The following is a 24,270-nucleotide window of genomic DNA, read 5'->3' as shown; positions in this document are numbered from 1 at the left end:
GTACAAATAAAAACATAGTTTACTTGCTTACTTGCAACAAATGCAAGAAACAATACGTAGGGGAATCCAAAAGAGAATTTCAGACCAGACTGAAAGAACACTTTGCAGACATCAGCTACAAGAGAGACAAACCTGTAGCCAATCACTTTAATAGTGATGATCACAGCACCAAAGATGTTAGATATAACATCATAGCACAGCTCAAGGAAAACCCTGAGTCCACTGACACCACAGTTAATAGGAGATCACTCGAACTCGAAGTGGATATTTGAGCTAAAAACGTTCCACCTGCACGGTCTCAATGACAGAATGGTTGGCTGATTTTTTCCCCCTTTGGTCAACTTGCTATCATTTACAATTAGTTTGAATTCCACCGACGCTGGCAGAGAGCTCGTTCAGAACATAGGTCGTGCGATTGTTAAGAAAATCGCGATTAAAATTAGCGGTAATGAAGTTTTCAGTATTGACGACAGCGATGTATATTTCTGTTACATGGATCTCTTGAGAACGGCTAAAGAACGGGAAAACTTACAGTACCAAGGTATTTGTAATCAGAACACATTGAGACTGCGTGTGGGTGCTTCTAGTGGTGATAAAACCGTCGTAGGAGAGAAGGCAGTTGCTGAAGCCGATTCTATATTCCGCTAGACTTTGAATTACTAGATAATCACATGCCCTTCTATCAAGCATCCCTAGGCGATAGGTTAGAATACGAACTCACTTTTAATGACTACAGCAGAGTAATCAAAGCTACTGAAGATCCTAGTAGCTGTTCTTTTTAAAATATCTCACTGGAGTACGATATGAGATCCTGAATTAGCCAGACAAATTCGTAACCAGTAAACCGGATGTTTAGCCATTTGCCCTCTGAAGCATTTGCAAGAGATACCTAGGCGTTCTACAATCCCAAGATTTCAAAAGTAGAATTGACTATCGAGGGCGTGCCTAATCAACTATAGTCAAGGCATGCGAGCATATCAACAGTGGGATGAGATTAAAAAACTTGCTTTTATAAAACGAAGCCCAGAAGTTAACGCGGTCATGAAAGATCTGTCTCTCGGGAATGTATCGATGGCTGAATTCCTTACCACGAAGTATGTGCTGTGGCTCGACATGCGAACCACAGACGATGACCAACTACAAGGCAGTGGGCGGAGAATAGAAAATGCTAGCGAGGGTGTTACTAAACAGATAATGAAGCACCAGGAAGGGGCTGGTAAATTAAACATATATTTGTACGTGATTATGGACGTGCAACTTAATATACAGAATGGACGATTTGTGCAAGCGATCTAATAATAATCTTTTACCTAAAGAACCGCACTGCGCTATCATCTGTGGGCAAACAGGTTGCGGAAAAACTGCTTTTATTCTAGATATTTTAGAAAGTCATTATCGGGATGTTTTCGACCATATTATTATTCTGTGTCCGACTATAAGCGTTAATAAAACATACCTATCGAGAGATTGGGTAATGAATGATCCCGGGGTGTACAGAGTTGATCCGGGCTATCGTTTACAAGACTGTTTACGAGTATGTCACGAAAAATACAAAGGAGAATCAACCCTTTTCATAATAGACGACTGCAGTGTGAGTAAAGAACTTACAAAAAAGAAAGATATGCTTTCATATTTAGCATTCTCCGGTCGGCATACTCAGCATAGCATTTACTTACTCAGAAATACAACTCTGTCCTGAAAGATCTCCGAGAGCAGACCAAATGGGTAGCCCTGTTTCATTACAAAGACCGAGATTCATTTGAGGAATGTTTACGCGAAAATGGTGTTATTTATACCAAGCCCGAACGAGATAAAGTCAGAAAACTGTTAGCTTCAACGAAGCATTGTAAACTTGTATTAAAAACCGATCAATCGGCTGCATATGCAATTGCTTAGCAAAAATATAGCAAAAATAGCAACTGCTAAGCGAAATTATAGCAAATATAGCATCTGCTAAGCAAAAATATATAGCAAAATTATAGCAAAAATATGGCAAATTTAGCAACTGCTGAGCAAAATTATAGCAACTGCTAAGCAAAATTATAGCAAAAATAGCAAAATTATAGCAAAATCATAGCGCAAATATAGCAAATATAGCAAAAAGATAGCAAAATAGCCAAAATACGATAAATTGAACATAAGCGGTTATTATGTAATAATGTGGCTTGAAATCCTCATTCTTTCGCAACAGTTTATCATTACGGGCTGTATTGGATATGTCATATTTTATTATGTTAGACTTAAATATCACCTTAGGTATTACATTATGGAATGCGATGAACTCATCGAACAAATGCTCAAAGAACCAGATCAACATGCAGAAGAACATACAGATAAACATAGAGAAAGACTTGCGGCTTTGGTAGCCGGTGGAAAATGTTCCCAATATTTGGGGGGAATTATACCATCAAAAAAATTAATAACATGACTGAAGAAGAAATTAAAAAACTGTACGCGCGTTACGAGTCTAGACTGGGAGCTACCATGACTAAAACAATAGGGTCGGCTATATTACAACTATACACAGTCGTAGCTAGTACGTTTCTCCCTATCCCGGCAGAACATCGCATGTATTTATGCGAATCTCTCGAGAAAGACCCATTCATCGAACACGCTAAGCACAGTAAGCTGTGAGTTTTATCATAGAAACGGAATGTTCTTAGCTCCGGTAACCACTGCTTTAATAACGGCTAGGTATTGTCAATTTAAACATACATGCCCACTTAATAATAATGGAGACTCAAGTGACACCACTGATTGTGGAGAAGCAACAACAAGTGAACGAGGAAATACCAGCGATTGCGAAATCACAAGCCAGAGTAACTAAGAATCCTTTGAAAATCTCAGCTGGTAGGAAGGGTACGTTAGCGAGGAAGGCTAGAAAACTAATGCATAATTCAAATTGAACATAGTCGTCCAGTTAAAACTTGGGATCCCTATGCTCCAGGTGTTGTTGCTATAGCGGTGGTATGGATATTTTATAACGTCACCCCCGATTACACAACAACAAGAAGTTCAATTAGAGGTTAGCCCCCATATAATGTTATAAAAAGAATGACTACTCCAGTTACAGACGGTAAAATGTTGGTAAATGCAACATATCATTCAGCGGTGGTCAGCGGCTTGGCCATTGGCTATGCCCGAATAGCTAAAATGATTACTAAAGCCACACCGCCCAAGCTAGATTTTAATGGTTATGATATCGGTATGATGGTTCTCGATATTAGATTGGCAATGGCAACAAAAGATATGCTCATCAAACAAGGACAAGGACATAATGAAGTAGTAATTAAACATTTGAATATTTTATGTTATTGAACATGGCAACAATTGCGATGACTGTTGGTGGAGCTATTGTTAATGCTCTAGCTTTTTCGGGGAGTAATTATTTATACTCTACTCTGAAGGAATCAAACGCTAAAGAACATAATAAAGCATTAGAACAACTCGAAGCAACCCAGTCACAATGGACCAGAAATAGGATATTAAGGTTAGATTTTATTAAAGAAGAACTACGTAAGCAAGGACATTCAATTCAAACATTTAAGAATGTTGAATCTGCCATGCACGAATACTTCCTTGTTTATGGAAAGAAACTTGACCCAATACAGAGATCAACAATAAGTCAGTTTTATACACTATCAGAGGAACAAAAAAACAGAGAGATAGCATTTATAATGTTTGGGTTATCAGTCATTGTAATTTTCAGTTATACAATAACTACGCATAAACCATGACCTGTAAACATACTAGTCAGGGTGAGTCTTATCAACCACTATGTCAGCTATGTCACCCTGACTGCTAATCTATAAATAACCCTGACTGCTAATCTATAAATAGCGCTGACTGCTAATCTATAAATAACGATGACAGCTATGACTCACCAGTGGAGATGTGATTTACCTTTTAGTTTATTTCCTCAGATTCGGACAAAACAACATAAGGCAACTGATAAAATAAAATATTTATTGCTTTTGGGTTGATTGGGGATTCTTGTAGAGCCGGTAGCACACTGTTTATTGACAAAATAGAATGGTACTGCTTTACCCAGATGGGTAAGGTAACTAAGGGTGTGCTACGTGACAGAATTGAGATACGCCTTCAGTCGGCTGTAGTCTGACGCCAGACAACTGATACCTCGACAGGTATAACTTGCTACAGATGACAGTGTAGCTGGCCAACGATACCCGACGGGTTACAAACTAGCTACATAACTGTGTAGCCAACCGACAATACCCCGGCGGGTGTAGCCGACTGAAGGTGTATGCCCTACCAAAGCAACTGTGAATTGTTGAAGATAATTTTGGGGTAATACATGCCCAAAACGAAGTTATGAAATAACTGAGAATCCCCAAAATGTATAGGGATTAACTTGAATGCATCAGTAATATCCGTTTTACACATGTAAGTGCCCTGGCCTAGGGCTTTGATGATGTTGATAGCATCGTCCACGCGCACATATGATAATGAATAGTCCTCCTTGTCAACGAGAGAGTTCAAACTGGGATTGTCTTGATCATTGTGCGGGGCTGATAAGTAAACTATTAGTCTGTTTTTCTTTGAGTACTTCCCTTGGACGACATCAACTGGGTTGATTCTGTAGCTTGGAAAGGGTGGGGCGTTGAAGGGTCCTATGACGTAGCCTTTCTGCACTTCACTGAGGATGAGATTAGTCGTGATTTCAGTGTCGTGTAGAGCTGATTGGAGATTCTTGCATTTAATAGAATTTGACGGACAATACTGCATACCTGTGTGGAAACCTGATTCGAGGCCTGATATCAGTTGGTTAACAAACTGTTGATCTGGATGTTGTCGGAGCAGTTGTTGCTAGGTAGGCACGTTTATCTGTGAAGTAGTCGGATACAGTCACTGTTTCTTGCTTTTCCTGGCAGAAGACTGGGACGGCTTGTCCATGACCGCCTCGCACTTATGACCCGGATGTGGCTTCCTGCAGTGTGTACATAGGTGAAGATACCTGCATGATGGATAGATGCACTTGCCCTTATTGAAGTTGTTACATAGTGCATGTCCATTGTGGAATTTGATGGTTCTCCCCATTGAATCAGCTTGAGGGCCGGTCCTTGTTGCCGTTGCTTGTGGACTGGTGCGTGCCAGATTGGGAGTCTTGTGCGAAGATGACGGTCTGCGGCTGCTGACTAGTGGACAGAAGTCTGTGCTGTGGTCGGACAAGAAGCACAGTTCACAGGCATTGACACGGTGCCCAGCTACCATAATAAAATACAAGTGTTCATCATGTCGATCCCATGGTGGTAAATGATTGGTAAGTGCTAGAGCTGCTGCTGCTTTAGATGAGAATGTTTTGTGGTATTGGTAGAAAAGTGTACCTCCAAACCTGGCATGCATTTCTACAATCAACCGTTGATACCAGTCCAAAGAGTCTTTTCGGCCTGGCCATTCCTGCACCATTATGTTCCTATACCGGGTGAATGCTACAATAAACTCTTGAATGGTAAAGATGTTTTGTAGTCTGTTGTCAGTAGGGGACTTTAGGTGGAGTTCATGGTTGCCCACCTCAATCACTCTCGGATGCGAAGAATTATCGTCTGGCATCAAGAGACATGCCAGATTCACATCTTTCCCTTCAATTATTAGTTTCCGAAGGGAAGCTGACACAACCTCGACATCCATCAAAGACGAATATGAACTGGTATTAGGTGAGTTACCTTGGTATTGGGAAACATGTTCCGATGCTGGCAAAGCTGTATATAACGTGAAATTGCCAGTGGCTGGTCGACTGCCTCGTCCTGTTGTAGATGGCTGCAGTACGTTGGCCTGTAACTGTTAGAGTGTACTGGGGGGTGTATCAGATTGTCCAAGTGGTATGCTATTGCTTGCACTAGGCTGATTGTGCATAGGTAGGAGGGAGTTCGTGATGAGGTTCACAGAATCCTGCAGTTTTCAAAACTGTCTGTGCCAGTGAATGGAAGTCCCTGTCAGGTTCGGATTCAGGCATCAGGGCAGCTATGTGTGAAATGGATGACTGTCCTCCAGTGTTGATAGGAGAGTTGACTGTTGAAGCAGGTCCACTATTGTCCCTTCGGTAATCCACAACGGAATTATCCACTTCCCTTGTCCCTGGAGAGGTCGCCTGTTTAGCTTCCATATAGAAACGAATGAGGTGCGGCAGTTTGCAATTCCTGGGCATTTTGGAAATGCCAAGATCCTGTTTTATTCGCTTTTGCACTGTCGCTATCGTCCAATTGAGAGGATTCTCATCCAGCGCACTTGCTGGAACGACACCCGCATATCTATGGCGAGCGGCTAGATTTCTGTTGACAAAGTCGCCATCGTCTGCGCCATTGTTTGGATCGGCACCTACAGTCTGCAATCTTGATCTGGTGGATCATCGTCGACTGTCTTGGCTCACCATGCTGAGCCACGTGCCTGTGATCAATGCAAGGTTACTTCCGAAGGCACGACTGTCTGTATGTCACACAAACGCGGCGATGTTGAAACATTGGACTTCGATGTCGGATAACGTTTGCACTTAAAATAACACGAGACACGTTTAATGGCTGACTGCGTAGAACACAGGGAAAAGTTGCGCATGCGCACGACCTATGTTTACCTGGCTAATACCAAAATATGGATTGATAAACGAACCGTGGTTGAACTCCATACGCATATTACATAGTTAAAAACTACCAATTACGGACTGATACACGGACTTTGATTATTATAGGGCATTAGGATAATTAAGTTCTGTCATACAAATAGGACTAATATTTTATAAAGAGTGACTGCAGCCGCCGTGTATTCCCATAGTTTTAACAAAAATAGGAATATATGAAACGGAAAGTGAGGTTGGAGGTACGCGTATGAGGTATAAATTGTGTGCTATGTACATGAAGGGACCTTGTCCGACCAGAGGATGCCATAAACTATACTAAAATATTTAAGTACTAAACAAATGATATGATATGTGTATAACCATGAATCTGTGCAAATATACACTCATGGGGAAATCGATTCAATGTCAGAAGCCATCTGTCGGTGTTTACTGTGGAACCCACTCTCATAACATCAGAAAGGGTTTTAAAAATTACGTTTGTTCGATATGTGGGATTGGGTTCAAATGTAGTTACTGTTTATGTAAGAGTCACGGTGCTGATAAGGTAAAGAAGCAGATTATTTACACTAGGAAGAGAGATTACATCAATGAGAGGAATAGGTTGGGGAGAATACGTATTTATATATGAAAAACAACCATTTAGACATTTGATTCATTTTGTATATACCATTAAATCACAATGGTTTTTGTCAGAGAATTGAAGGCTTTGGCAAAACAATGCGGTCTACATGGATATTCTCGATTGAGAAAAGCTGAATTGATCGATTTACTCGGTTTGGAATACAACAAACCCCAGACTGTTAGAGAACTCAAAGGTCAAGCAAAAAACAGTGGGCTGAGAGGTTATTCTCAAATGAGAAAAGCTGAATTGATCGCTTTAATAGATAAGAATAAATCACTTGGCGATGTTGATAAACCCACTGTTGTTGATAAAAATTAGTTAAAATTTGTACCCACATCCGGCGTTGGTATATATCTAAGAGGATGGAAGATGGATATTAATTCAAACATGGATGTTGATAATGTTAAGCCCATTGTATCGAGCAAAATTAGCGAGGAGTCAGATGATTTACATAGTATAAAATAACAGCTGACGATTAAAATGTCATTGAGTAAAAGTAACGCAGACAATAGCACTGAATATACCCAACCTTATTTCCATAGCAATCAAGAAGTTATAACCGAATCTGATACTATAAGCACATCATTAGATACATCAATTCAGAGGCTACAAGAATCTTTAGAACGCTGGACTAATATAGGTTCGGGTTGGGGTGTGGATAAAATTGATAGTTTATATTTAGATATAGCAAATTATATGCCTTTCAAAGGTGGATCTTATATAGATTTACCCCCGTATTATAAAAAAAAGAAGCCATAATTAATGTAAAAAATAAAGGTGATGACTGTTTCAGAATGATGAGAAGATCTGTATTGTTCCCCGTAGACACAAATCCAGATAGACCTTCTAGCTATCCCCAAAACGATGGACTAAACCTTGATGGTATAGATGAACCTACACCAATCTCACAAATTGATAGGCGGAAAAGCAAAATAATTTACGGTATTTTCTTGAGTATAGTGCACACTTTTTTCCCAAAAAACACAGCTGTGTAGAAGGGGGTGCGCATTATACACGAATTAATGAGTTTTGATGTTTTTGCCCCCATGGAAAGACATTACCGTGAGCACGTAACACCGGAAATACCATGTCAACAAATCCATACTGAAGTTTGCAAATTATTTATGTAATTACACTGTCTGGCTATAAAAAGTGTTCTTTGTATATCTGGACTTATGCTGGTAACTTATTTCATTAATTTTATTAAAAATTCCTTTTAATATTGTTTTAATTAATTTCGGCGAAATCGTGTGTGAAGTAATCGGAAGATCGCGAAACTCACCAATATTAACAGCAACCACTGTCAGATAACCGCTATTGACGACTTGAAACGAACTTTAGTTGACAGAGAATGGATACATATATCATAAATGCCATACTTTGATTCGTTAAAAGTCATATTTGTTTTTGTTTGACGATTCTCGCGTGCACGGGAACCTTGACGGTGACTGGTCAGACTGCTTCCATGTAAAAAATGATACCCGGCAATAGCGATCAGCTGCTTTGTTTAGGGTCATTATTATTTTAAATATGTTTAGTAAAAGCTGCGTCTAGATTAACAAGATATTAGAAAATATTATTCCTGATAAAAAATAGTTTCAGATACAACTTTTGCCGAATCCTGTAAAGTTATATCATTGGGTGTGTCTTGACCGAATCACCGGTAGATTCCAAGAAAACGTGTGTACAGCTGATTGCTGTGTCCGGCTTAGTTTACGAGAAAATACACAAGGTAATCTTAATCCCTGGATATAAAACAATGCCTAGAAGAACAAAAAATACAATTAAAACGGTAAATCAACATGTCTGGTGATTTTTTATCTCAAATTTCGAATTTGTACTGACGAGGTTTCTCATCACCCGTTCGTTTGCCGGACTTCGCTGAAGGGGTACGGTGTAAATCTTTTCTGCGCATAACATTCAAATTTCTTTTTGTCCAAAATATTGAACCCGCTAGAGGGGGGTGCGCATTATAAATGGGTGCACACTATACTCAAGAAAATATGGTAGCTATAAATGTTTTCGGACATTCTTCTAAAGGAATTGTTGTACACAGGATAAGCTCCGCTCCGGAACATATTCCCAGAATCAATTCATTTATCGAAAAAGATGGTAAATATCATTATACGTGGATAAAGAGTTTAAACAGGCTATTATACGATCAAACAAAACATGCTAGAAAGAAATATTTCTGCGAAAGATGCCTGCATGGGTACAGCAGACAAGATCTATTAGAAGCGCATAAAGAAGACTGCAGAGGGGTTGGACAGACTGCTGTCAGGGTCGATATGCCTAAAGAGGGAAAAAATATATTAAAATTTGAACATTATTGTAATCAAATGCCAGTACTGTACGTAATTTACGCCGACTTCGAAGCGCTTATAAAACCTATAGAAAATACCGTCCAAAACAATCAAGAAACTCAAGATAGTTTTACATACAAAACTCAAGAACATATTCCTTGTGGGTTTGGATATATAGTTGTAAGGTATGATGGGAAAACAAACCCGCCCGTGATTTACAGAGGTCCCGATGCAGCGGGAAAGTTCCTAGAATATTTACAAAATGAAGAGAGAATAAACAGGGAAAATTTATCGTGTAAGAAACCCATGTGTATGACGAAGGATGATTGGAGGCCCTATAAGAAGGCGACTAGTTGTCATGTTTGTAATAAACCCCTGAATGGGGATTCCGTAAGAGATCATTGCCACGTCACGGGTAATTATCGAGGAGCCGCGCATAACAAGTGTAACTTGAAACTAAAAATGAATTCTCAAACAATACCCATCCCCGTAGTGTTTCACAACCTTAGAGGATATGATTCACATCTCATTATGCAAGCTATCTCAAAGACCGACGGCAGTTTAACGTGTATTCCTAATAGTATGGAAAAATACATATCATTCTCATTAACTAAAACTATACATTATACGGACAAGGATGGGAAAGCCAGAATAAAGCAAAGTAATGGACTTAGATTCATAGACTCCGTACAGGTTCTGTTATCTTCCCTGGACAATTTAGTTAATGCGAACAATCCCGATGACTTTGCAATAACAAATCAATATACTCATCGGTGCTGTCATTTGTTGTTGAGAAAAGGTGTATATCCTTACAAATATATGGATGATTGGTCTGGATTCGACGAAACTAAATTACCACCCCTCGAATCATTCTTTAGTAACTTAACAGAATCTTAAATTATGAACACGCTCTGACGGTCTGGTATAAATTAGGTTGTAGGAATTTAGGTGATTATCACGATCTGTACTTAAAAACCGATGTATTGTTACTCACCGATGTATTTGAGATATTTAGAAAGACATGTTTAAAACAATACGGCTTGGACCTGGCATGGTACTATTCCAGTCCCGGACTATCGTGGGATGCATTGTAGAAGAAGACTGGTGTAGAACTGCGAGGGGTGTTCATTAAAGATTTCCCCTAAACCACTTAGGGTTATCATATTTTGTTGAAATTTCACATGTGTAATGATATATGTATCTATGGGTTATGTCTGAATTTGCAGCACCGAACTATTAATCTGACCACTTTTACAGGTGTTATGATCGAGTAGGGTGTGACAATGGAGCCAGTAGAATACCGAGCAGTGATTAGGTTTTTATATTTGAAAGGTCACACACCAAAAGAAACTTTCGATGAAATGAAAGCAACTTATTGGGAAGATGCCCCATCATATGATGTTGTTAAACACTGGCATCGCCAGTTCAAGTGTGGTCGGACATCTGTGGAAACAGCTGCCATTCCTTGTCAGCCCCATACAGCCATTGATGAGGACACTATCCATCAAGTGGAGACCGCCATTTTGGCAGACCGACGTATAACTGTTCGCCAGTTAGCACAAGATGTCAAGATCAGTGTAGGCTCTGTGGAAAAAATCATCCATGACAATTTGAACATGCATAAGGTGTCTGCACAATGTATTCCCAGGTTGCTCACACCTTTCCAAAAGCAGGAACGAGTCAATTGCTCAAAGGATCTTTTGGACATGTGCCAAAAAAAACAGGCAAACTTTTTTGACAGACTTATCACACAGGATGAAACATGGGTCCATCACTATGATCCTGAGACTAAAGTTCAGTCGATGCAATGGAAGCATGTGGAGTCACCACCCCCAAAGAAGGCACGTGTTCAACCCTCTGCAGGCAAGATCATGCTCGCGGTGTTTTGGGACCAGCACGGAGTAGTGATGATGGATTTCTTGGCAAAGGGTACCACAATTACAGGAGCTTATTATGCTTCACATCCTCCTTACTCTCCTGACCTTGCACCATCTGACTTCCACCTCTTTCCAACCATGAAGTCATTTTTGAAGGGAAAATGTTTCACAGATGATGAAACACTGATTTCTGAAGTCAAGTCCTGGTTTGAGATGCAAAATGAGGGCTTTTACAAGCGAGGTCTCCATAGTTGCATAAAACGAGAAGTGTGTAACTCTTGGTGGTTCCTATGTGGAGAAAGACTAATACCTATGCCAAGTTTCATTCCACTAGGTCCATCTGAAGTGGGTCAGGGGAAATCTTTTATGAACACCTTTGTCAAACTACTCACTGATTATGATATGCACTTGTTTATTGAGAAAGGATTAAGAGGTAGTATATTGATGGTAGCGAAAAAAGTATTCTAAGGCTAATAATAAATTAGTGGAAGGATATGATCCGAGTAAACCCGGCACGCATATATTATATCTCGATGCCAATAATTTGTAGGGATGGGCTATGAGTCAACCTTTACCCACGGGTGGTTTTGAGTGGGTCGATGATATCTAAGTGAAGTTGACTTGGAATATCCAAATTCTTTACATAAAGACCATAACAGTTATCCGCTAGCTCCCGAAAGATAAATGGTTAATAAAGATTGGATGTCGGAATATCAACACTCCTTGATGGGTAATACAAGGTTAGCTAACGTAGAAAACTCGTACCAAATTTGATGGATAAGACAAAATATGTTGTTCACTACAGAAATCTCCAGTTATATGTATCACTAGGTATGAAACTAAAGAAAATACACAGAGTTCTAAAGTTTCAAAGCCCTTGGATTGAGCCCTATATAAGGCTGAATAGAGATTTAAGAAAGATAGCTACAAGCGATTTTGAAAAGAACCTATATAAGCTCATGAATAACTCAGTATTTGGTAAAACTATGGAGAATCTAAGGAAGCGTGTTGATGTTAAATTAGTCAGGTCTAATGAGGAAGAAAGACTCAGGAAACTTATAGCCAGTCCGGCTTTTATCAGAAGCAAGATATTTGATAACGTCTTAGCAGCGTTGCATATGCAGAAGAGTAATATAAAATTCACGTCGGTATGAGTATTCTTGACTTGTCAAAACACTTAATGTATGACTTTTATTACAACGAACTTAAGAAGCAATAATGTGATAGATGTGAGGTGTTATATACCGACACAGATTCTTTGTTGATGGAAATACAAACCGAGGATGTGTATAAAGATATGGCAGAAAAAATAGATATGTACGACACGAGTGATTACCCAAAAGATAATCCACTGCACAGCGTAGTAAATAAAAAGGTGTAAGGTAAGATGAAGGATGAATGTGCTGGGACCCCTATTGCGGAGTATGTCAGATTAAGACCTAAGATGTATTCTATAAAAAGTCCGATAATGAAGAGAAAAGAAAAGCTAAGGGTGTTAAGGAGTATGTGGTAAAAAAGCATATCAAACACGAACAGTATAAAGAATCATTATTCAACGGTAGAACATTTAAACACGAGATGAACTCTTTAAGAAGTTACAATCACAGGATAACAAGACATCATTATCCCCCTTAGATACAAAGAGATGGATTGATAAGGATGGTGTAACTACCTACGCCTATGGTTACTTAGGGTGGTAATGCTGTATCGTTGGGAACTATGAGCAACTCTTCTCGTGCAAATGCCCTGCCCGGTCCATCTTTAAGATAATAAAGAATAGGCTCTCCTTCTTTCATAACCAATCGACTAATGTTATATGTCTTAAGGGACCAAATCGGATCGGTTGCGTGACGTAGGCCTCCTTCGAGTTAACCGGGCTGGTATAAATATCTTACCCTTACTCTATCCGGAAGTTTTTGTCCATTGCCTCTCCGCGGTGCTGAAGATTAGGAAGTCACAGATTTCATTATAATCGCATCAGATGGTTTCTTCCCTATTAATCTCGTTACTTCATTATTCAGCACTGATACAACAGCTGATAATCGTGTCACCCATTCGGTTGATCTCAATCGTTCCGATTTCATTTCGATCCCATACTGATAGCCAAACAAACGTTCCGCTAATGTCCGGTAAAATCTTTCAACGATAGCTTGACTACGGTGGGCCTCTTTTTCACCACGCCTGATTTCGACATCGTGCTTTGTTCACAGTTTAGTTACTGATCCCATAAACTCGCGACTAGGATCTACTTGAAATAGCTTAGGCCATTTTAGTGGTCCGAGTTTATATATGCGGCTCAGTGCATTAGCTACTTCTGTTGAATCTTTCGAGGTTATATGTTTTTACCGAGAATCCCCATGTGCAAAAAATTTAATAAATGTTTTCTTTTATCTGTTGTTGTGTTGTTATTGTCATTATAAACTGCAGGAAAGAAGGTCATTCATCCTTGGAGCTGATGAACTTCATTCGTTGTAAAAATATCAAACTTCTTCCTCGGTATATAATGTGGTGCTGGTAAGTATATTTGCCACATCGCTTGTTTCTTTAGCCAATCCTTGGCAACATCTTTAGATACCTTAGCCGCAGTGGCTAATTTTTGTATTGCTCCTATACCTTTCCAATATCCTCGTTGGCTATAGTAAATTTTATTCATTATTAATTAATATTGATGTTTCTTTTAATACGACTTATGACTATCGTTGAATTGCATCATCATTTTTACATTAAAAATTCCCCCTGTAGTGGTGGTATAGCTATATGAATCTTGCTCCAGCGGAAGTGAGCCAGTTCCATCATTACCTATACTACTACATTTCAGCTCCAAGGATGAATGACCTTCTTTCCTGCAGTTTATAATGACAATAACAACACAACAACAGATAAAAGAAAACATTTATTAAATTTTTTGCACATGGGGATTCTCGGTAAAAACATATACCGTATTCAACGTAATAAGTGCCCCGCTCTAATAAGCGCCCACGGCGATATTTGCTAATATATTGGCTAGTGAACAATCCCAATCAGCACCCCTTCCGATTCTTATATTCATTTTTTGCCATAAAGGTTGTGATAATATATCTTTTTCCTCTTTGATAGAATTTCCTTTTTTTTCTATTAAGTTTCCCCATGAACACAGAACATCTTTCCAGAAAGCATTGGTCCTTTTCCGAAATAAAGAATTGGCATTTTTGCAGAAGACCAATTTGTGTTGTGGTTATATCATTAATCAAAAGAGTGGTAAGTTTAGAGTGTGGATGTGAATGGAACAAACGTTTTATCCAAGATATCTTTTGAGCATTGATTGTATATTTAATATCCGGCACTTTTATATCTCCCTTTTCATGAGGTTTTATCATAGTATTTCTTCTGATTTTGTCTGGTTTATTTTACCATATGAAATGAAAAAACAGTGTTTCGAGTTCTTTTATAAACCTTTCACTAGGATTAGGTAGGGTTGAGAGAAGGTGGGTTAGTTTTGGTAAAATAAGATTTTTAGTACTGTAATTCTACCTAATGGGGTCAGGTCACATGCTACCCAAGTTAAGAGTTCATGATGATTTTAAGTTTGTCTTTGTAATCTATTTCTGCCATTTCTGCCAAATTGTGAGTAAACAAAATACCGGGAAGAGTAAAACTTTTTCTTGACCAATCTAAATTCCAACTTTTGCACTTACAGTAGAGTGGGATTGTCTGTTACCATGCCTAATTGTAGTCACTTAGCTTATAAGACGACGGAGAGAGAAAGGATTCATAATTCATGTATAACAACATATTTTTACCTATTCTTCATAACCAGATCATCTAATAACTGTGGTTAGCTGGGTTTGTGTTGTGATGTGTTGTGATTACTTCTGGTTTAGATTTGAAGTATGTTTAGAAGAATGTTACTTTGTTCAACCCAAATATCCTGAAAATATCATGCAACTGTATTATTTTTTAGGAAAATAATTGCAAACTACAGACCAACCTGTTGATTTCCTCTATATCCAGAAGCAAAGAACATATACGGGTGTATAATCTCTGCCGGAAGTTAAAAAAACTGTCAAAGCAATAAACCATGCAGAACCATAAACCGCCACATGAAACGGTATGAATCATACATCACATACAGTGAACTACTTGAAACAATACTGTGCTCAACTATGCACAGCAAGTGCCCTACATGTGATTATGAAGACAACTAATTATACCCCCGTTTACGAAGTAAATCGGGGTATATAGCGTTCCATCTGTCCGTCCTTCCGTCCAAGCTTTTGTACGGCCTATATCTTTTTAACTATGCACCCTAGCTCCACCAAACTTTCCCCACACATTAACCACAATGAGTACTTGTGCCTTTTGCTAGTTTGAAGATTCTGAATTTTTTAATTTTTGCCATTTTCATAGAATCATGGTGAAACATTAACTTTTAGGGTGGGTGTTTTGTACGGCCTATATCTTTTTAACTATGCACCCTAGCTTCACCAAACTTTCCACACACATTAACCACAATGAGTACTTGTCCCTTTTGCTAGTTTGAAGATTCTTAATTTTTTAATTTTTGCTGTTTCCTTGGACACAGAAGCTGTTTCCTTGGACACATTAAGAAACTCAAACTTTTAGGGTAGGTGTTTTGTACGGCCCATATCTTTTTAACTATGCATCCTAGCTTCATCAAGCTTGCTTGTGACACACATTTACCACAATGAGAACTTGTGCCTTTTGCTAGTTTAAAGATTCTGAACTTTTTCTATTTTTGCGGTTTCCATGGAATCATGGTGAAACATAAATTTCGGGTAGAGTTTTTGTACAATCCATGTTTACAATATTTAGTATCCTAGTTTCAGCAAACTTGCTACATTAACCACTATGATTGGTTTTTTTATCTTTTATAAGATTCTGAAAATTTTCTCTTTTGCTCTTTCTCATTTAATGTATAATAAGTATGTGTCATGCTTTGTAGTTAATTTCCAGTATCAAAGGATTCCAAGAATGTATGTTGTACTAAGCTTGAAACACTAGATTGAAATATATTTGCAAAAACATGTGTTCATTTCAAACATAATGCATCCTCATGGGGTTACAAAGGAACTAACTATTTACTATTTGTTGTTGACCAGCGGGGATAACGGGGGTATCGCTCACTTCTTTCTTGTTACGAATTTTTCATATCAAACCTGTTGTTTTACATTATTTGTTTATTTAACAAAGTCATGCTTTGTAGAGGCCTGGTATTTAATTGTGTTGAACAATGAGTTGCAATTGCAGTGTGAAGGGAGATAGATTGATTGCATGTTACAGGCTTGACCTAAATTCCTCCCTGGAACCTTTCTCAAAGGCTGCCTGAATAACATACGAAACATTGCAAAGGTTTTGGGGTACATGTCTTCAAATACTTACTCCTTTGAACCTACTGAATTTTCAAACTTTTTGAGAATTGTCTCCATACATAACTCATAAAACCCTGTTAGCCACTTTGGGATATCTTTTTTAGTTGCGGCCGTATTGGATTTTGATCGTTTTTCTGTCAGAAATTGTACTTTAGAAACTTGTAAGTTTCTTCACAAAAAGTTTTGAAAGTTTGCATGAAGTTATCGTGCCATGTGGACCCAATTTTTGGCTCTTGGTTGCTTAAAAGTAACACCCCGCTTGGTGGCAATATTTGATTTAAGTCAGAAACCAGATTTGAGTTCAAATACTGAAGGAAGCACCCCAGAAATATTTGAAAAACCCCATTCAGTGGCTTTGCAGAAACCAAACAGCAATACACAGTCTTGTCACAAATGTCTTCAGCATTATGTATACTACCCTTGAAGATCAGGGTTAGTCTTCAGCAACCCATGCTTGTCTTAAGAGGCGACTATGCTTGTCATAAGATGCGACAAACAGGATCGGGTTGTCAGGCTCGCTGACTTGGTTGATGCATGTCTTTTGTTTCCCAATTTCCCATTTGCTACGGTGCTTAACTTTTGGCGGTATTGGTAAAAGCAAACAAATTGTGGATTTAAACATGGTAGAGGTGAGAAACCCCCCCCGTGACAATCCGTCACACGCCAATTTCGTATCGGCGATATGCTGCACTACAGAGATTGTGCTCCTGATTCAGACGCCCCCATCTGCCCGCCAGTCCTTTGTGTGGAGCAGATCTGTCTGCATCAGGTGCTACCCAAGGTGACCCAAGCTCCTGACTCCCAATGACAGCTGGGTTTCCCATCTAAAGCGGGGCTGGGATTCCTGTCTTTGGCTGCGTTTGAGTTTTCCGCGGGTATGGCAGTAAACTCGATTCATTTAGTGCTAGTTCATTCATTCATTCATTCATTCATTCATTCATTCATTCATTCATTCATACATTCATTCATTTATTTGCTCAGACCTAGTGGTATTGTTTGTGTCATCTACAGCCACACCATTGTGAAAGAACCACATCTCGTCCGCTCAGTTGCCTGATTGTGTTAAAATTTTGTATGCGTTATGGAGGCAGTTCAAGAGAAAAATTCAAGGCTTTGTGTGCATCTTTGCATACGTTTGTGGGTGCTTGTTACTTTGAGCTTGACATTGCTGCTTGCAGTTACATTTGCATTACTGAAATTGTTGAGTTTAAAGTTAAGGTGTCTAGTTCATCATCATCATTTCCAAGGAATACACATCAATTGTAGGGATGTCACGATATGACTTTCTCCCCAAATCAATACTGGGTTTTATTTGTGGAAATTTTTAGTTAATTCTTATATTTCACAGGGCATAAAACAGAAGAAAAGGTTTCAAACTGAATATCTAGTCTCATATTTGAAAATATATGTGTCATTTCAGTCAATTTAATTCAAATTTCACATGAAACAGAAGTGACAACACCAGGCAAAACAGAATTTAAGTCTTGAAACTATGTACATTGTAGACAAAGCATAAATTGATAATGATAAAATTGTTTATTTTATAATGTTTATTGTAACCAACAAAGTTTTTTATCATTACTGTTTTAATTGTTCTGTGTGTGATATGATACAGGATTAAAATATGAATTGATATATAATAGGTAAGTTTGTATCGCATATCGTAAGTCTGAGAATGTTATCGATGACCCAGTGTACTGGTGAATCGTGACATCTCTAATTAAGTGTATATTTACAACTCTCTGTGTGAATAGGTGATCATTGAAGTACTAAAAAAGGTTAAACAACCTGCCCATATGTACATATTGCTCTTATCTTGTTTCACACAAAAAAGAGAATTTTCCAGAAGTTTGTTGACAATGGTTATTTATAAGAATAGATTTACTTCGTTTGTGCTATGTTACTTTGAACTTTTCATTTTCAATAGTTGTTATTTTTTATCCAAGGTCTGTTTCCTGGATACCACAGCCACAAGTAAATACTAACTTCACACCACTTATTGACCAACATGTGCAAGATGTGAAGCCCAATAAGGATCCAAAGCTGAAATCAGGATCACCACGAGTTCTACCTGAGGTCTGTACAAGTATACTAATATGTCTCTGCTCATGTCATTAATAGTGCCTGAGAAGTTGTTTATAATGGCGGGCCAGTTTTTTTATTAACACAATCAATATGATGCAAATGCATAGTTTGGTGATATTTGATTAATTCATTTAATGGCTCAACAGAAAGCAGCTGGATGTTCTCATTTGACACATGCTACCACAGCTGACACAAGTTGCTAATTGTTGACATGTCAAACGTCAAACATCAAGGCCTTCTGCAGTCAGCATCACATGTGCTGACACTGGGAGTCAAGAACTGCTTGACTGCTTGGTTCGAAGGAGATGTTGGGGAAGGGTGTCAGAGTCGGCCTGTAGTGCTGTGGTTGACACTCATCTATCCAACTCTTTCGATAGGATGAGGGCAGGACCTGAATGTTGTTGTGTAGGTACGATTTTGCGATAAATGCTCTGTGTGTTCTGGCATCATTGTGCTGAATATGGCATTGGCATTTTGCATAATGGAAATATGTGGCTGCATAATTATTTTATCTCAGCACTTTTATGCAGTTAAGTTGCCCTCATAGTGGCCCAGGCTGGTCCTGCCATTTATCAAATACGAGCACCTTTAGAATACAGTACCACAGCTTCTAGTGAGGAGGATCTCTTCCGTAGGTCACGTGTGTCAAAGACAGCAACCAATATTTTATGACAATCTGTCGGATGTGAACTCGCGACCTTCGGATTGTTAGCCCGACAGCTAACCGACTGAGCTACATCCACACTGTGAAACCAAGTGCAAATTTACCAAGTCATGCCTACACCGTTACGGAAGTGAACGAAAAGGGTAGAATAGGTGACAGACACTTACGAAGGTTACGGGTAGGCATGGTGTCTCGTGACTTTAGTCTACGGACACTTAAGAGTGATCCCAATGCCACTTCGCACTCTCGTCCCATTCCGTAATCTACAAGATACTGAGTGGTGGTGATGAATAAGCCGATATGGCGAGAATTGAAAACGGTTCTTGGCATGATTTGGTTGGTTGGTTTGTTGTTTAACGCCGCACTCAGCAAAATTCCAGCTATATGACCAGACAATCCAGTGATTAATATCATGAGCATACTTGGCATGAGGCATCAGACGTTGAACTCAGGGTTTTGCATGAATGACATGGAATTTAGTAACTCATCAGGTGATTTTTGTGACAGAAAAGTGTGGTAGGGAACACTATAAGGAAAATGTGGATAATTGTAAGGAACGAGGGAGGCATGGCTAGTGATGACACAAGGGTGAGTTTGCTTTTGAATCAGTTCTAAATAAATGTAGCGGGTGAAAGTGGCTTGTGTGAATGTTCCAGGACAGTTTCCAGTAGCCAAAATATTTGACACTAAACCATTTCGTCCTTTTTTCTCTCGATGTTTTTGTGTGAAGAATAATAGGAGCAGCAATAAAATAATAATAAATAATAGCCACTAAACGGGTACCTAACCCAAATGATTGTAAAGGGGACCCAAGGGCTGAGGATTTAGTTCGGGGTAATCTAATAGCCACTAAATGGGTACCTAACCCTAATGATCGTAAAGGGGTGATTGATCGTAAAAGGGATCCAAGGGGATCCAAGGTCAGAGTTCGTGGGTAACCTACCCTAACCCCAGCGAGATTTGGATGTGTTCAGCGCCAATATAGAACAATAGTTATAATTGCTAATAATTCTTTGAATACTACCTCTATTACATCTCTGCCATAAATCCTGTATTTTGGCTTCAGTCACACTAACTAAAATTTTCAGATTTTCAACAGATGTCCTCTTCACTGTCAATCACACACAATTAGTTGTTCCCAAATAGCTGTGTATAAGGCGACCCCCTGTACACGCCTTCAAAATCAACCCAAAATCCTATACTCCGTGTATAAGTGGACCTGGAATGAAGCACATCACAAGTGCGCACACAAACCTTATATATGCAATAAAAATATGTCTATCTTGCGGGGGTTTTTCTACGATGATTGGTCGCGTGTGTAACTCCAGCACATGTTGCCATTTTGTGTTTACACGGTACGACACCAAATTGGTGTCCGTAAAATAAAATTCATTTATGAAGTAATAACATATAAGAGACAATGGTGAGTAATTTAATCGCCAATTAACTATGTTGTAACTAACTAGGCTTATATTTGCTTCACAATTAGCGTGTTTATTCCACAATCACTTATTCACACTGTCTCCAACAGTTGTTAATACAACTGTAAAAACAGCGGGAATTGATTTCAGCTTCACCGGTTATCACATGTTAGGACACATGTGCAATATGCAAATGCTTACCAGTACTTCCGGCTCTCTACTCACGGATGTTGATTGTTTTACCATGTCAGCTGGTTTGACAATCTGCATCGAGGCGAGGGTCATTTCAACTATATTTGCAGAAATCATTAAACTTTATTCAAGGAAAAGAGATACAAATCATGTTTATGTATGGAAATAGTTATTGGAACAGTTATTTAGGATGAAATGCAAAGTTTTATTGTCAAATGCTGGGCTGGCTATCGAACGCCAGTTGACATCGCCAGTGGAAAAAAATGTGAGATCTTCGACTCCATGTATAAGACGACCCCCCTTCTTAACCCCCTCATTTAAGGTACGAAAAACTCGCCTTATACACAGAGATATACGATACATCTTTGCCAGAATATACACAAGGGACCTGGTTGGATCTGCCTTTAATAACTCCCTGTGTAATTGACAGTTATCCTCTTCTGAAAACCATTATTAACTGATTCTAATCCTGACTCGCGAGAATTTCCTCTGAAATTTCCCCCCTGAGGACTTGAAAATCAGAATGTCTCAAGAATCGGTCAAATATGTGATACCTTCACTATAATTGCTATTATATTTGCTATTTATTATATCTTGTTAGTAATAATGATATCATTTCTGGTCTATTTCTACCCAATGACGCCATTTCTTGTTAAATTTGGTTTGTGACACTAATACTGGTGCTGTTGTCACTTCTGGTGCTGATGTCACTTCCGGGTGTGACACAACTTTCCGTTTGACACTTCCCTTTCATTGGATAATGACATCTCTCAAGGTCCATTTCTACAAAAAATGTCATTTGCTGATCAGATGGACCTTGTACTGATATCATTTCTGGTCAATTTCTACCCAATGACGTCATATCTTGTTAAATTTGGTTTGTGACACTAATACTGGTGCTGTTGTCACTTCTGGTGCTGATGTCACTTCTGGTTGTGACACCACTTCCAGGTGTGACACAACTTTCCGTTTGACACTTCCCTTTCATTGGATAATGACGTCTCTCAAGGTCCATTTCTACAAAAAATGTCATTTGCTGATCAGATGGACCTTGTACTGCTATTTCCGGTGCTGATGTCACTTCTGGTGCTGACATCACATCCAGTGATGACGTCACTTCTGGTCACTTCAGGCAGTTGGTACTCAAGGTGCTCCTAATCCATCTGACACCTAATAGACAGAATAATCAAGGGTGTACTCACCTTCTGATGCTGGTGTCGAATCCTTGCACGCCCCCCTCTTGAACTTGTCCCATCTGTTGTCATATATAAGGGAGGATGAAGGTCTCCATGATCTTGCCACAGCTTCTGAGGCAAGCTCAGAGTATCCAGATTTCTGCATTTTCTGCATGATAACTTCCAGGCTGTTAGATGTAGGCTGGACAGATTATTGTGGAAAATGCTTGGACTTGGGTTGTCATAACAGAACTCGACGCAGAGGTAACTGGATAGGTTCTTCCATTAGTAGTCTTAGTAATCTGGGGAACAACGCTCTGCTGGGCCATATTGGTGCTATCAGGATTATTATGCAATCCGTCTCCTCCATCTTGTGGATGACATTGTCAAGGAATGAGTATGCAAATAGACCCGTCCAGTCCATCAATAGTGCATAGATCATATGAGCTCTTGGGTCGGGAATTGGACTGATATAAACCAGAAGTTGATGGTTCTGGCAGGTGGCAAATAGATCCAGGTGTGGTGTGTGGTTATACAAACAAAGATCTGTAGATGTAAGTTCCATTCTGTTGCAACTATTCTCGAAAAGCTGTCGGTAAAGATGTTCAGTTTCCTGGATATATGTCTTGCTTCCATCCAGCACTTGATGGAGTTTGCCAAGGCAAACAATTGTGTAAACCCTGTCATCAGGGAGCTGGATCTTGTTCCCCCTTGTTTCAGGTTGTAAGCAACTTCTGTGGTATTGTCCGTGGCTATGAGGATGGACGATTGTGAGAGACGTATCTTCCATGCCAGGATGGTGTAACAGATGGCCCTTATTTCCTTGCAGTTGATATGAAGGTTCTTCTCTCCGGTGTTCCAAGATCCCTGTACCGTGAGATTGTCCATATGGGTTCCCCATCCCAAATCTGATAAGTCTGTGAATAGGTGGTGTTAGGACATCGGAGAAGTCAGGGGGATGCCGCCCTTTACATGCCCTCTGTGAGTCCACCAATGCAGGTCCTGTAATAAGTTGGGAGGTAACTGAGTCTTGAACTCTTGAGTGTGGGATCGTAGAGAGTTTGGTTTTTTTTCCTTGTTTTTTTTATTATTCCATTTCATGTATATTGTTACAAGTGTAGGTATTAACATGTGTATATATGATAGTATTAACACAAGTTATAATTTTCATAGGTTATGACAGGCAGATTGTGTAGAATATGTCATTATTAAGGTTCTTCTCAAACTGAGAGGGAGATTATAAATAATTGTTTACAAGAAATAGATGATTACTAAATAACAGGTAATATGTTTCAACTGCTTCATTAGATTATGAGATGTAAGTTTTGCCATTTCTGAGCATATTGGTTAAATTGGTTATTTTTTTTTAGCGATATACCTTTCCAAACAAATTGTGTCTATTAGTAGTGAAAGAAATTGTTCGAAAGATAAATCTTGTTGTTTTATGTTTGATATGAGAGGAATCTCTTTGCTAGTATAATAATATGATTTGCTACATGGTTTTGAGTGAAAATTCCAAAAAAGATATTAAGTTTTGAAAGGATGAAATTTGTTTGCGGGTTGTTATTTAGGAAGTTTTCAACTTTAAAACAAAATTGTCGAACAGATTGGCAATCGAAATATACATGAGACATATCTTCAGAAGCAGTTTTACAGAAAGTATAAATATCTTCATTGACAAGTTTCATCTTGAGTAATTCTTTCTTAGTGTAAATTATTCTGTTTATAAATCAATATTGAAAATCTAAAAGTTTACAATCATGAGTGCATTTTCTATAACATAGAAGTATATCTTTCCAATCCAAACCTTGAGGAAAAACAGTATCCCAGTGTTCTAATGATTTCGGTACAGTATCATTCCTAATTAGTTCATCATAAAAAGCCCTTGATTTTTTAACGTTATTAAAAAAGTGTTTACATATATTGTTCAGTTGAACTACATTAACATCAAGGGTTTTGTCTCTGATTTG

General features: G+C 38.8%; 1 protein-coding gene across 1 annotated transcript in view; it reads left to right on the top strand.

Moving 5' to 3' along the window:
* Positions 1-24,270, top strand: part of LOC139474145 (EF-hand calcium-binding domain-containing protein 6-like) — a 538,680-nt gene that overhangs the window by 306,962 nt on the left and 207,448 nt on the right. The window contains exon 7 of the mRNA XM_071257029.1: positions 18,710-18,839. Within this exon, the coding sequence (XP_071113130.1) occupies positions 18,710-18,839 (130 nt within the window). The remainder of the gene's footprint in view (positions 1-18,709; positions 18,840-24,270) is intronic.

This window comes from Haliotis cracherodii, unplaced genomic scaffold (genome assembly GCF_022045235.1).
Source record: "Haliotis cracherodii isolate W230 unplaced genomic scaffold, xgHalCrac1.p SCAF_3, whole genome shotgun sequence".
In the NCBI taxonomy this organism is placed as follows: Eukaryota; Metazoa; Mollusca; class Gastropoda; order Lepetellida; family Haliotidae; genus Haliotis; species Haliotis cracherodii.
The sequence above is the reverse complement of the archived record's forward strand: the minus strand, read 5'-3'. Positions and strand labels throughout refer to the sequence as shown.